The sequence below is a fragment of the Chiloscyllium punctatum genome, chromosome 2 (genome assembly GCF_047496795.1).
Source record: "Chiloscyllium punctatum isolate Juve2018m chromosome 2, sChiPun1.3, whole genome shotgun sequence".
In the NCBI taxonomy this organism is placed as follows: domain Eukaryota; kingdom Metazoa; phylum Chordata; class Chondrichthyes; order Orectolobiformes; family Hemiscylliidae; genus Chiloscyllium; species Chiloscyllium punctatum.
In genome coordinates this window covers 22,957,495-22,970,597 of record NC_092740.1, presented here as the reverse complement: position 1 = coordinate 22,970,597, position 13,103 = coordinate 22,957,495, and the positions used below count along the sequence as shown (strand labels likewise).

The 13,103-nt window shown below is 43.9% G+C and overlaps 1 protein-coding gene across 5 annotated transcripts in view; it reads left to right on the top strand.

The window, feature by feature from the left end:
- The first annotated feature begins 5,118 nt into the window (after positions 1 to 5,118).
- The window catches only part of LOC140495235 (15-hydroxyprostaglandin dehydrogenase [NAD(+)]-like), a 71,882-nt gene continuing 63,897 nt past the window's right edge, over positions 5,119 to 13,103 (top strand). For 2 of the 5 annotated variants that reach the window (XR_011964060.1, XR_011964059.1), the window contains exons 1-3: positions 5,119 to 5,517; positions 6,724 to 6,847; positions 9,946 to 10,052. Coding sequence is in view for 3 of the 5 variants with exons in the window: in XM_072594577.1 (XP_072450678.1) it covers positions 5,425 to 5,517; positions 6,724 to 6,847; positions 9,946 to 10,052 (324 nt within the window). In the remaining 2 variants the exon portion in view is untranslated. The remainder of the gene's footprint in view (positions 5,518 to 6,723; positions 6,848 to 9,945; positions 10,053 to 13,103) is intronic. The other 3 variants (XM_072594577.1, XM_072594578.1, XM_072594576.1) reach the window with 3 other exon arrangements.

Sequence of the window (13,103 nt, the reverse complement as noted above, 5' to 3'; positions counted from 1 at the left end):
TTACTTTCCTGTAACTAAGCTTTGTACCTCAGTACTTTGTATTTAAGATATCACCATGTGCGGTGGCATTATACACCTTTCACTGTACTCTTGTACCCCGTACTTGCATACACGTGACAACAAAACCTAACATTAAATGTAACTGGTTATGGACAGCAAATACCAGTTATTATGCGATAAATGGTTGTGGGGGCTTGCTGTGCATAAATTGGGTGCTAGTCTTCCTACATTACAACAATGGGAAGCCATGAAAAGTAACCTGATCATTTCCATGATAGAGCAGGAGCCTGTTCGGACCAACAAATTTGAAAACTGTTTTTTTCTCACTCTTTTCACATGAAGTTCAGAAACTGAGTTACCGAATCACTCTTGCAACCCATTGTGACAGCTACAATCACTTCTTGATTACTCCCAAATTTTTCTATGATTTCCATATCTGTAATTTTATCAATTTAGTTTAGTAAGTGACTTAATGAGTGTATTTTATTCTTGCACAAGTTAACCAATTATAGCAATTAAAAGATTATTTAGATAGTAAATTTCAGAAAGTTTATGGGTACATGAATAGGGAGGGTTTAGAGGGACATGGGTCACATGTTGGCAAATGGGAATAGATTAATTTAGGATATCTAATTGACCATGGAGGGGTTGTACATCTCTAAGACCCTAAGTACTGAACAACACAGAAAAGTAATTCTTACAATTTCATCATTTGGTTAAACCATAACAATTGCTGGACATACCCTACTTCTGGAGACAGACAAACTGTCAGAGCTGAGATAGACGATATTTCCAAATCAAAATCCATTCAGAGATATTATTACACACCTCTAGAGCAGGTGGGTACTTGAGTCTGGGTGTTCTGACTCAGAGGTAGAGAAACTACCACTGCACCATAAGAGCCCTTAAAGCTGAGTCATATAGAGAATCCCTACAGTGTGGAAACAAGACCCTTCAGCCCAACAAGTTGACACCGACCCTCCGAAGAGTAACCCACCCTATTCCCCTACATTTACCCCTGGCTAATGCACTTAACCTATACACCCCTGAACACTATGGGCAATTTAGCATGGCCAATTCACCTAAACTGCGTACCTTTGGATTGTGGGAGGAAACCCCACAGACACAGGAAGAATGTGCAAGCTCCACACAGTTACCCAAGGGTGGAATTAAACCTGGGTCAGTGGCACAGTGAGGCAGCAGTGCTAACCACTGAGCCACCATACCATCCCCTTTTTTCTTGGTGCAAACCTAAACACCTCCACCCCTTCTCCACTGCATCCCCCCCACCCCCAATGCCACCACCGCAGACATCTTCCTTCCTCCTCCCTAGTACGTTTCTCGTCATTAAGAGAATCAATGGTTATGGGAAAAAGACAGAAAAGTGAAGTTTAGGATTATCAGAAATTTATATATCTCAGCTTTAAGGGCTCTTATAGTGCAGTGGTATGTCCCTCCCTCTGAGTCAGGATACCTAGGCTCAAGTCCCACCTGCTCTAGAGGTGTGTAATAATATCTCGGAATGGGTTGATTTGAGGAAGAGGCAGGAGTTGAGGATTATAAGATCGGCCACAATCTCATTGAATGATGGAGCAGACTCGATGGCTGAATGGCCTACTTCTGTCCCTACGTCTTACAGTCTGTTGGCCTTGGAAATCCGTCCTCAAGGGGTTTCAGCACTCTAGCAAAGAAACATTATGGAGCCCTGTCAGAATCAGGCTTTTAACTAATTTCATAAATGGTTCCAATTGTTGCTCAGTTCAATTGATTAATGTTTGGTCACAGTGACCATCACAGTATCTTTGATGAGAGTGCATTGAAGCTTATCACACTGTCTTGAATGTTATTTTAAACTATTCCTCTCTTTTGACTGAATTTTTTGTGCATTCCGAGTGAAATTTAAACAATGCTGCACTTTGTGACATGACAAATTCCTGGCACATTTTGCAATGCTAGATAATTTCCTCAGCCAGTCATACCTAACAATGCACTAACTGAACGGCATTAATTTTCTTCAAATAATTCAACTTCTGTGACTATCCAATATTTGCTGGTGAAGTGATCCTGCCAGACTTGATTGGAAGACTCTGTTTCACAGTCATGCTGATGATCTAAATGATGGCATGGTAGCTCAATGGTTGCCTCACAGTAGCAGGGTTCCAGATTCAATTCCACCCTCAAGCAACTGTTTATGTGGAGGTTGTACACACTCCCCATGTCTGCGGGGACTCCTTGGGGTGCTCTGGTTTCCTCCCACAGTCCATAGATGTGCAGACTAGGTGGATTAGCCACATGAAATGGGGAGCTACAGGATTGAAGGGTGGGATGCTTTTCAGGGAATTGGTGTGGATTTGATGGGCTGAATGGCCTGCTTTCACATTATGGGGATTCTACGACTCGTAGTTGCATCTAACCATGATCAGGCACTTAAACGTTGATGGACCAAATTGCTACAGACACTGGGATCTGTACTGGAAAGAAGATTTTGGAAATCACAACAGGTCAGGCAGCATCCGTGGAGAGAGAGCAAGCTAACATTTTGAGTCTAGCTGACTATTCATCAGATCTCTAAGGAAGTCATCTGGAAGAGTCATCTTGACTCGAAACATATGCTTTCTCTCTCTTTCTCCACAGATGCTGCCTGACCCGCTGTGAGTTCCAGCATTTTTTGTTTCCACTTTAACAATAACCTTCCCTCCATCAATAGGTCAGAAGTCCTGATCTTACTGCATTTGTTGATGGCTGCACAGTTGCTGAAGCAGTCCATAACAAAATGCAGTAAGATCAGGACTATATTCGGACTTAGGCTGACAAGTACCAAATAACATAACTACCTCTCAAGTGACAGGCAATCTCCAAAACGAAACAACTAAGCACCTCACCTTGACACTCAAAGAGTACTGGAATCACTGAGACCCCACTATCCATACCCTAACGGTTATGATTGGCCAGAAACTGAACTAGCCATATGTATATGTATCCTGTGACTGCAATAAAGCGCAAAGGTGTATAGTCTCAGAAGGCTGCTCTCTCACTATTAGAGTGGTGCTGGAAAAGCACAGCAGGTCAGGCAGTATCCGAGGAGCAGGAAAATCAACGTTTCGGGCAAAAAAAACCTTCATCAGGAATTTGGACTTGTGCCCGAAACATTGATTCTCCTGCTCCTTGAATGCTGCCTGACCTGCTGTGCTTTTCCAACACCACTTTAATTTTGACTCTAATCTCCAGCATCTGCAGTACCCACTTTTGCCTGCTCTCTCATTATGACTGGTGGTGAGTTTAACCTGAGGGTCTCTACATCTTAGGCAAGGGAAGAATTTGAGAAGGAGAATCCTTCATGGTAACCTCAGCCATTGTGGGAATTAAACCCACACTGCATTGCAAAGCAGCAGAGAAGCCAACTGAGCTAACCAATCTCTGCTGTGACTATCAGAGCAGGTCAGAGGCTAGGAATTCTACTATGTGCAGCTCACCCTCTGACCCCTGAAAGCCTCTCCACCATCAGCACAAGTCAAGAGTGTGATGGATTACACCCCCCTCCCCACCTGCCTGGATGGGTGCAGCTCCAACAACACTCCAGAGACTAAGATAACCCCTTTGAGGTCAGAGCACCCAGCCTCACCTCAGCCAAAAGCCCCAATGTGGGTGTCCCGACATCACATGTACTGCAATGGTTTAAGAAGGTATCTCACCTTTTCAAGAGCAGTTAGGGATAGAATAACAACTGATGTTATTTGGGTTCCAAATGCCATGAAAGATTTTCGTTTTGGCGAGATGGATTTTTTTCCAGGGGCGTCGGTGCTGTCAGTGATCCCCTTCCACCTATGATCAAGTTGGCTGGCTTCCCAAATGTGTTTCTCCTGACAGTGATTCAAACAGGTGGATGAGAGTATAGCGGTTGATGTGGTGTATACGGATTTCAGTAAAGTAAAAATCTTTCAGTAGGGTTCCCCATGGTAGGCAATTGCAGAAAACACGAGGCATGGGATTGAGGGTGATTTAATGTTTTGGATCAAAGATTGGCTAGCTGAAAGAAGACAGAGGGTGGTGGTTGATGGGAAATGTTCATCCTAGAGTTCAGTTGCTCGTGATGTACCGCAAAGATCTGTTTTTGGACCACTGCTGTTTATCATTTTTATAAACAACCCAGATGAGGGCGTAGAAGAATGGGTTAGTAAATATGTGGATGAAAATAAAGTTAGTGGAGTTGTAGACCGTGCAAATGATGTTGCAGGCTACAGACAGATATAAATAAGCTGCAGAGCTGGGCTGAGAGGTGGCAATGGAGTTTAATGTGGAAATGTGTGAGGTGATTCACTTTGGAAGGAGTAACAGGAATGCAGAATACTGGGCTAATGGTAAGATTCTCGGTAGCGTGGATGAGTAGAGAGATCTTGGTGTCCATGTACATTGATCATTGAAAGTTGCCACCTAGGTTGATAGGTTTGTTAAGAAGGCATACGGTGTGTTAGCTTTTATTTGTAGAGGGATTGAGTTTCGGAGCCACGAGGTCATGCTGCACCTGTACGAAACTCTAGTGCAGCCACACTTGGAGTACTATGTACAGTTTTGGTCACCATGTTATAGGAAGGACGTGGAAACATTGGAAAGGGTGCAGAGGAGATTTATTGGGACGTTGCCTGGTCTGGGGGGAAAGTCTTACGAGGAAAGGCTGAGGGACTCGAGGCTGTTTTCGTTAGAGAGAAGGTTAAGAGCTGACTTAATAGAGACGTACAAGATAATCAGAGAGTTAGATAGGGTGGAAAGGGAAAACCTTTTCCTGCAGATGGGGTGACTAGCACTAGGGGACATAGCTTTAAATTGAGGGGTGATAGATATAGGACAGATGTCAGAGGTAGGTTCTTTACTCAGAGAGTAATAAGGGCATGGAAGGCCCTGCCTGTGACAGGAGGAGACTCGCCAACTTTAAGGGCATTTAAATGGGCATTGGATAACTATATGGACGATCATGGAATAGTGTAGCTTAGACGGGCTTCAGATCGGTTTCACAGTCTGTGGTGCGCTGTATTGTTCGATGTTCTGTGATTCCAGTCTTTGCTTAGAGTTGTCTCGGGGCTGATCGGACAGTGAGTGATTCAGTCGCTGCACAGTAGAAGCGAAAGCAGATTCTGTGTCGCAAAGATAGGGAGGTGGGACTGTGCAATTGTCCCCGACTGCAGGGAGAGAGGGGTTGAAATGTGTTTTGTTTCTGGAGGGTTGATTGTGACCTTCGCTGACGTACTACACGTGATATAAACATTGAAGGGAGATCAGGAAAGGACACACACGGTGTGCGGCACAGAGACACAGAGGGAGAAGTTGGTGAAGTTTGCACAGGGACAGCTTGCTTGCAGAGTGTAGGGCAGGCTGTCAGTGAGCAGCCTGAGAGCTCGGTGCTGGGCTTCCGGAGCTAACACACCTCCCATGGATCTGACCGGCAAAGTCGCGCTGGTGACTGGAGCAGCTCAGGGCATCGGCAGATCGTTCAGCGAGGCGCTGCTGAGACATGGAGCCAAGGTAGAAGCTGTGTACCGCTCCGAGCCATCGCAGCTGCTCACCCTTCATTGACTTTACCAGGTTCAAGCTGACTGTTTTTACTCACTCTCTCTGTTTCTCCCTCCCACTCCCCGCTGCCTCTCCTCTGATCACCTTTACTCTTACACACACCCGTAACCCCCCCCCCCACCCGACTCTCCCACTTTCACCCCTTCTCTCTCCCCCAACTTATCGCTCTCTCCCCACTCCACACTCTCTCCACCTTCAATCTCCCCCCTTCTCTCACATTCTCTATTTCCCCTTTTCTCTCTCTTCCCCCATTTTCCCTTTCATTCACTCTCTTTCTTCCCCTTCTCTCTCTCCCCCTTACTGTCTTTCCCTTTTCTCTCTTCCCCCCTTCTGTCTCTCCCCACCTTCTCTCTGTTTCCCCTTCTGTCTCTCTCCCACTTTCCCCTTCAATCACTCTACCTTTCCGCATCACTCTCTCTCTTCCCCTCCATTCTCTCTCTTCCCCTTCACTCTTGATCTTACTCCTTCACTCTCTCTTTCCCTTTCACACTCTCCCCACCCTCCTACTCTCTCTCATTCCGCTTCACTCTGTCCCTCTCGCCTTCATTCTCCCTTTCCCCCCACTCTCTCTTTCCCTCTCTTTCCCTTCCCCTCCATGCTCTATCTTTCCCCTTCACTCTCTCACTTACCCCTTTATTCTCTATCTTTCCCCTTCACACTCTCCCCATCCCCTCTTCTCTCTATCTTTCCTCTTCCCTCTCTCCCTTTCCTCTCACTCTCTCTTTCCCTCTTTCTCTCTTTCCCTTCCCCTTTCACTCTCCCTCTCTCACACACTTTCTATCTTCCCCCTTCACTCTCCCTCTCTGTTTCTCCTTCACTCTCTCCCTCTCCCCTTCACTCTCTTTCCCCTTCACTCTTTCCATCTCCCCTTCACTCTCTTTCCCCTTCATTCTCTCTTTCTCCCCTTCGCTCTCTCTCATTGCCCTTCACACACATTCTCTCTCTTCCCCTTCTCTCTTTTTCTCTCTCTTTGCCCTGCTCTTTCTCATCCTCCTTCTATCTTTTTCTCTCTCCCCTGTCTTCCCCCTTTTCTCTCTCTTCCCCCTCTCTGTATTCCCCTTTTCTCTCTCTTCTCTCTCTATCTTCCCCCTTTTCTCTCTCTTTCCCTCTCTCTGTCTTACCCCTTTTCTCTCTCTTACTCCTTCTCTCTATGACTAGGTGGCTCTGCTGGATTTGAACATGAGCGCTGGGGAAGCCTGTAAGAAGGCATTGGATGGGGAATTTGATGCTGCCAGCAGTTTATTCATCGCATGCGACGTGGGGGCAGAGGAAGAATTAAAATGTAGGTGGCTCAGTACCAAGGCTTGTCCTCCTTGTGCTAATTGTAATTGGAGCTGAAGCAGTTTATGTTTGTTTCTGATTGTAAATAGGTAAGTGTTTGAGCAAGGCATGCTGTTTAACATCATCTTCCATAAATGTGAAGTAGATACTTCAGGTTTGCAGTATTGTATTTGTGCCGACCAAAGGTAATCTCATTGATGTGTGAGATCTTCACATTCAATGGTTCCCTTTGACGATATTAACCCAATGTTAGATTAGAAGCATGTCAGTTTATGTTCGCTGTGGATCAGCTGGACTGTGCTTACATTAAAAATTCATTTTGAAACACACAGATTGAGGTTGACGCTGCAATACGGTCGTGATGGGTGACACAATTAACCGAGCACCCATTGGCCCTTTCAGATGGAAGCTGCAGATTCAATCCCATTTATTGGAGGAGAGCAGAAAAGTCATCTTGATGAATATTTACCTCAGTCAACATTGGCAAGATTGGTTTATCATTATCAGAATGCTGTGGGAGCTTGCTGTGAACAAATTGTTTGCAACAATAATTGCAACAGCAACAATACTTGAAAAATACTTGAGCGGTTGCAAAGCACTTTTGAGATGTCCAACAGTCATGAAAAGTGCTATGTAAATGCAAGTGGCTTTTTAAAAAATATTCATGTTTTAAGCTGAAATGAGAATCACAAGAGTATTTATTTCAAAACATCTGAAGGTGCCTCAATATTTTTTAATATGTGCCTTTCTATTTTAAAAAAAGGCCATTTGTCAGTTTAAATGTGTGTGGTCTGTAGAATGAGGGGATTGTACTCAATGGGGGATTCTCTGAAGTCAGGTTAATGACAGCACTCTCTGGGAAATGCGATGGAAATTAAAGATGCTCCTAGAATCAGAGATCCTTGCAGCATAGAAAAGGTCTATCGAGTCTGCACTGACATAACTACCACTAAAGGTACACTAATCTCAATCTCCTGCAGTTTTCCCATATTCTTGGACATTATGATATTTGAAATACTCATCCAATTTTTTTTAAGGTATAAATTGAGATTAATGCACCTTTAGTGGTAGTTACGTCAGTGCAAATCGATAGACCTTTTCTATGCTGCAAGGATCTCTGACTCTACTACTTTTCCCACGCAGAGGATTGCAGATTCCCACCAATTGCTGAGTGAAAACCTTTTCTTTCCTTAACCCCCTGTGAATGTCCTGTCCCTTACCCTAAATCTATGCTCTCTTGTGATTGACCCCCTCAACCAGGGGAACAGCTCCTCTCCATACTGAGGAGACAAAAGGGACAAGTTTTGTTTGGGAACATGGTTAGTGTGAACTGATTGGACTGAAAGGTGTGTTTTGAAGCTGCACAACTCTATGACTTTATATCATACTTTTTATGTAGTAAAGCTACATTGCAGAACAGGTTCATAGAAGAATTCATCCATTCTCTCTGATCATTTTTGATTTCTGTTGAACAGTGAAGTTTACACTTCACAAGGACAGTTGAACACACTGCCAAAAATATGCAAAAAGAAAAAAAAAATCAAAACCTCATTGAGCAGAGAAAGCTAACAGGGAAATTTGATGGGGTTGTTGAAAAGCATGAAGGGTTCAGTTAGTCAATAAGGAGGTACTGTTTCCCCTTGGCAGAAGGTTCCATACTGAGAGAACACAGACTGAAAGTGATTGGGATTAAGACTATAACATGTTAGAGTACAAGTAGACCACTCAGCCTTACAGCTCTGCCACTCAGCAAGATTATAGCTGATCTGATTATGATCAATTTCACTTCCCTGCCATTTCTCAATTAAAAATCTGTCTATCTTAGCTTTAAATATACTATAGATTCTACAATCCTCTGCAGTAAAGAATTCCACAGATTCACAACACTTTGGAAGAAGAAATTACTCCTCATTTTTGCCGAAGTGCATCAACCTACATCTTGCACAAGGGGTAACAACCTGTCTGCATTATCCTGTTGAGTCACCTGCGAATATAAGAGTTTTATATGTTTCACTAAGGTGTCTTCATGCCATGCGTTCTTCCATGGCAAGACAATGTCTGATGCAACCTTCTTCCCTCAGCAGATCTGGGACAGGAAAGCCCCCGCATGGCCTTCGAACCCCACTGCTAATTGAACATCTAGAGGAGGCAATTCAAAGGCATTTAAGTATGTCATCCCATTGCCACTGAAATTGACCCAGCAGTAAGTTGGAGCACAATCCCTCCATGGAAATACCTAAAAATAGCCAATGGTTTATTTGCTTGAGGCACACATTAAGGGAGGGAGTTTCTTTCTTGTAAGGCTCCCAGTGCTTGATCAGGTGACCCCCATCTCTTTCACACAGAGCCACCCCTTCAAAGCCTTTGTGACCAATTCCCGTCCCTGTCACCATTTCCCCAGTCATCACTCACCTTACCTGGGTCCCTTTTCGATCAGAAGGATCGAGTGGGTGTATTACCAGCAGCAGCCACTATCTCCTCAGTGGCACTGGTGAGCTTGGCACTTCTACTTCCTGATGAAGGGCGTTTGCCCAAAACGTCGATTCTCCTGCTCCTTGGATGCTGCTTGACCTCCTGTGCTTTTCTAGCACCACAGTCACGAATCTGATCTCCAGCATCTGCAATCCTCACTTTCTCCTTTGCACTTAGACCTCAATCCAGCAAGGACCTTGATCCTGGGATGGTCCTGCTGTACCCAGCTAATTGGTCATTAATCTGGCAGAACTTTCTAGAAAAAAGTAAAAAATGGACACATGCTGGTTTTCTAGCTCGCAGGCAAGACCCCAAAACAACCACAGAATATTAATCAATATCAGGAAAATCTTTTCCACTCTGCTGTAGCTATATATTTTATCTATATCCTTATTTTTACTCAGTGTTTTTAGGTTTTGGAACGTCCAGCGTAATAATGCAATGGAAATCAGTCAAACAGTGAAATTCAAGAGCAAATGTAATAAATACTTGGGGAAAAAGACTCTAGGGTATGGGGAATGGATAAGAGAATGGAACTACCTAGATTGTTGTTTGGAAGAGCTAGCTCAGGCCAAATGGCAAATATGGCCCTCTGTGTACTATTCTCTGATTCTGCCTTGTTTATAGGTGCTTTTAAGAAGACGATAGAGCTCTTTGGAAGCTTGGATATAGTGTGTAACAATGCCGGAATAAACAACGAGCACAACTGGGAGCAGACAATCAATGTTAATTTGGTAAGAATTCAAAGGCCTTGAGCACAAATTTATTATCAACCCTTCTTTATAACCCTTTACTTACAAAGTTACAGCACTTCAAATTTGAATTGTTTAGTAATTGCACCAAATTACATTTTCAATCTGTTGTCATGTTGTTTTGGAGGTATTGTATGGACCAGTTTAAATGAATACATTTCGTTGATAATCTAGATAAAAGTTCAGTCCTGATACCAGATAATTCAAGATGGTGTCTGATTTCAAACAGGTTTTTGTCTTGTGACAGCTTCGTTAAGCTACTACTGGCAACACGCCATACTGTGTGGTCAATAATTCAGTTAACAACATGTTTACCTATGAGTAAAGTTTGGAGTTAGGCACTTAATTCTCAGTTGAAAATTAGTGTTTTATTGATTTAATTTTCTGTGCCACCACATTAAGTTTAAAAAATTTTTTTAAGCTGTGGCTACATTTAATCAGATGTCTTTGTACAGAGTTACTTCTGTCCGGACCGATTTATTTTATTCATTCACTGAGATATGGACACCACTGGCTGAGTCAGAATTTATTGCCTGTCCTTAATTTTGCAGAGGGCATTTAAAAGTCAATCATATGCTGTAGGATTGAGCTGAAAAGTGTGATGCTGAAAAAGCACAGTAGGTCAGGCAGCATCTGAGGAGCAGGAGAGATGACATATCGGGCATAAGCCCTTCAACGTCCACTCTCAGGCTCCTCAGATGCTGCCTGGCCTGCTGAGCTTTTCCAGAGCCACATGTTTTGACTCTGACTCTCCAGCATCTGCAGTCCCCGCTTCCTCTCAGTTGCTGTAGGATTAGTTGCTGTAGGCCAGACCAGGCAAGGATGGCAGATTTCCTTTGCTAAAGGACATTAGTGAGTCTGATGGAATTTTATGATAATTGCCATCAACTAGTGATGACTGTCTGGTCTTTCACTGCAAAGGGAACTTTTCATCCATATTGCATGTAATCTTTTGACCATTTAAAAAAAAATTACCCTGCTTTGTTCAGCTTGTCATGTCTGTGCAGGCTGTTCAGAGGACAATCCAAGTGATCCCACAACCCTGCTCTTTCTCCATAGCCTGGCAAATTTCTCCCTTTTTCGAATATATCTAACTCCGTCATTATCACATTCTCTGCCACCAAACTTTCAGTCATATCACAACCGTTTGAGTATAAAATAAAAATCCCTGACTGGCTTCTTTTGTGAATTATCTACAATCTGCCTGCTCTGATAAAAGACTGAACTGCTAATGGAAGCTTCCTTTTTTGTTGTTCATTTATTTGTTTCGGGGTATGGGTGCTACTTCCCAGGGCAATGATTTTTGCCTATCCCTTTCTGCTCAGAGAACTTAGAGTTAACCACATTGCTATTTAGGCCATACCAGGCAAAAATTACAGATTTCCTAGCCTAAAGGATATTGCTTCTTTTCATAACATCATCTCCCCTAGTGAACAAAAATTCTTATAATTTTGAAAACTGATTAAATATCCCCTTAAGCATGTCTGCTGTATGACCTTCAATTGTCATAATCATATTGATTGTCTTATGGGTAAAGGAAATTTACAGATTCGCTTTCCACTCACTGAAGATTAGAAGAACGAGAGGTGATCTCATCAATTCAGAGAATTGTAAAGAGGCTTGATAGCATAGATACTGAGAGGGTGGTTCCTCTCGTGGGAGAGTCGAGGAACAGAGGGCAGAGTCTCAGAATAAATGGGTACGAATTAAAGGCTGCGATAAGCAGGTTTCACTTCTCTTGGAGAGTTGTGAATCTTTGGCACTCTTTGCCACAGAGAGTTGTCAGGGCAGATTTAAGGCTGAGAGAGACAGATGCTTGAGCAGTAGGGTAATCAAGAGTTATCAGGAAAAGCAAGAAAGTGGAGGTGAGGACTGGCAGATCAATCATGACTCTACTGAATGGCAGAGCAGGCTTGAGGGGCCAAACAAGATTAGAATGGTGCTGGAAGAGCAGAGCAGGTCAGGCAGCATCCGAGGAGCAGGAAATTCAAGATTTCAGGCAGGGGCCCTTCAGGAAGGGTTAAACAGTCTACTCCTTATAATCATATGGCAGATCAGGCTTGAAATGTTGAATGGGCTATTCCTGCTCCGATAGCTTATGTTTCTATGCAGTCATCTTTCTGTATTACTGATATACTCATTCCTAATATGGAAATTTCGTTCATAGCATGTGTTAAGTTTCCAAACTATGGAAGTATGCTTTAATTGCCAGGAGACAAAAATGTACCTGGGTAAGGTGGAATCATAGATTCCCTGCAGCATGGAAACAGGACATTCAACCCATCGAGTCCACACGGATCCTCTGGTAGGCATCCCACTCAGATCCACCCTACCCCGTAACCCTACATTTCCCAAGCTAACTCACCTACCCTACACATCCATGATCACTATGGGCAATTTAGAATGGCTGGTCCACCTAGACTGCACAACTTTGGACTGTTGGAAGAAACCGGAGTTCCTGGAGGGAATCCACACAAGGAGAAAGTGCAAACGCCACACAGACAGTCACCTGAGAATGGGATCAAACTTGGTCCTGGTGCCAAGAGGCAGGAGCGCTAACCACTGAGCTGTGCTACTGACTTACATAGAATAAATTCTGGATTAGTGGTGCTGGAAGAAAACAGCAGTTCAGGCAGCATCCAAGGAGGAGCAAAATCGATGTTTTGGGCAAAAGCCCTTCATCAGGAATAAAGGCAGTGAGCCTGAAGTGTGGAGAGATAAGCTAGAGGGGGGTGGGGGTGGGGAGAAAGTAGCATAGAGTACATTGGGTGAGTGGGGGAGGGGATGAAGGTGAATAGGTCAGGGAGGAGAGGGTGGAGCGGATAGGTGGAAAAGGAGATAGGCAGAAGGGACAAGTCCGGACAAGTCATGGGGACAGTGCTAAGCATGAAGTTTGGAACTAGTGTGAGGTGGGGAAGGGGAAATGAGGAAACTGTGGAAGTCCACATTGATGCCCTGGGGTTGAAGTGTTCTGAGGCAGAAGATGAGGCGTTCTTCCTCCAGGCGTCTGGTGGTGAGGGAGCGGTGGTGAAG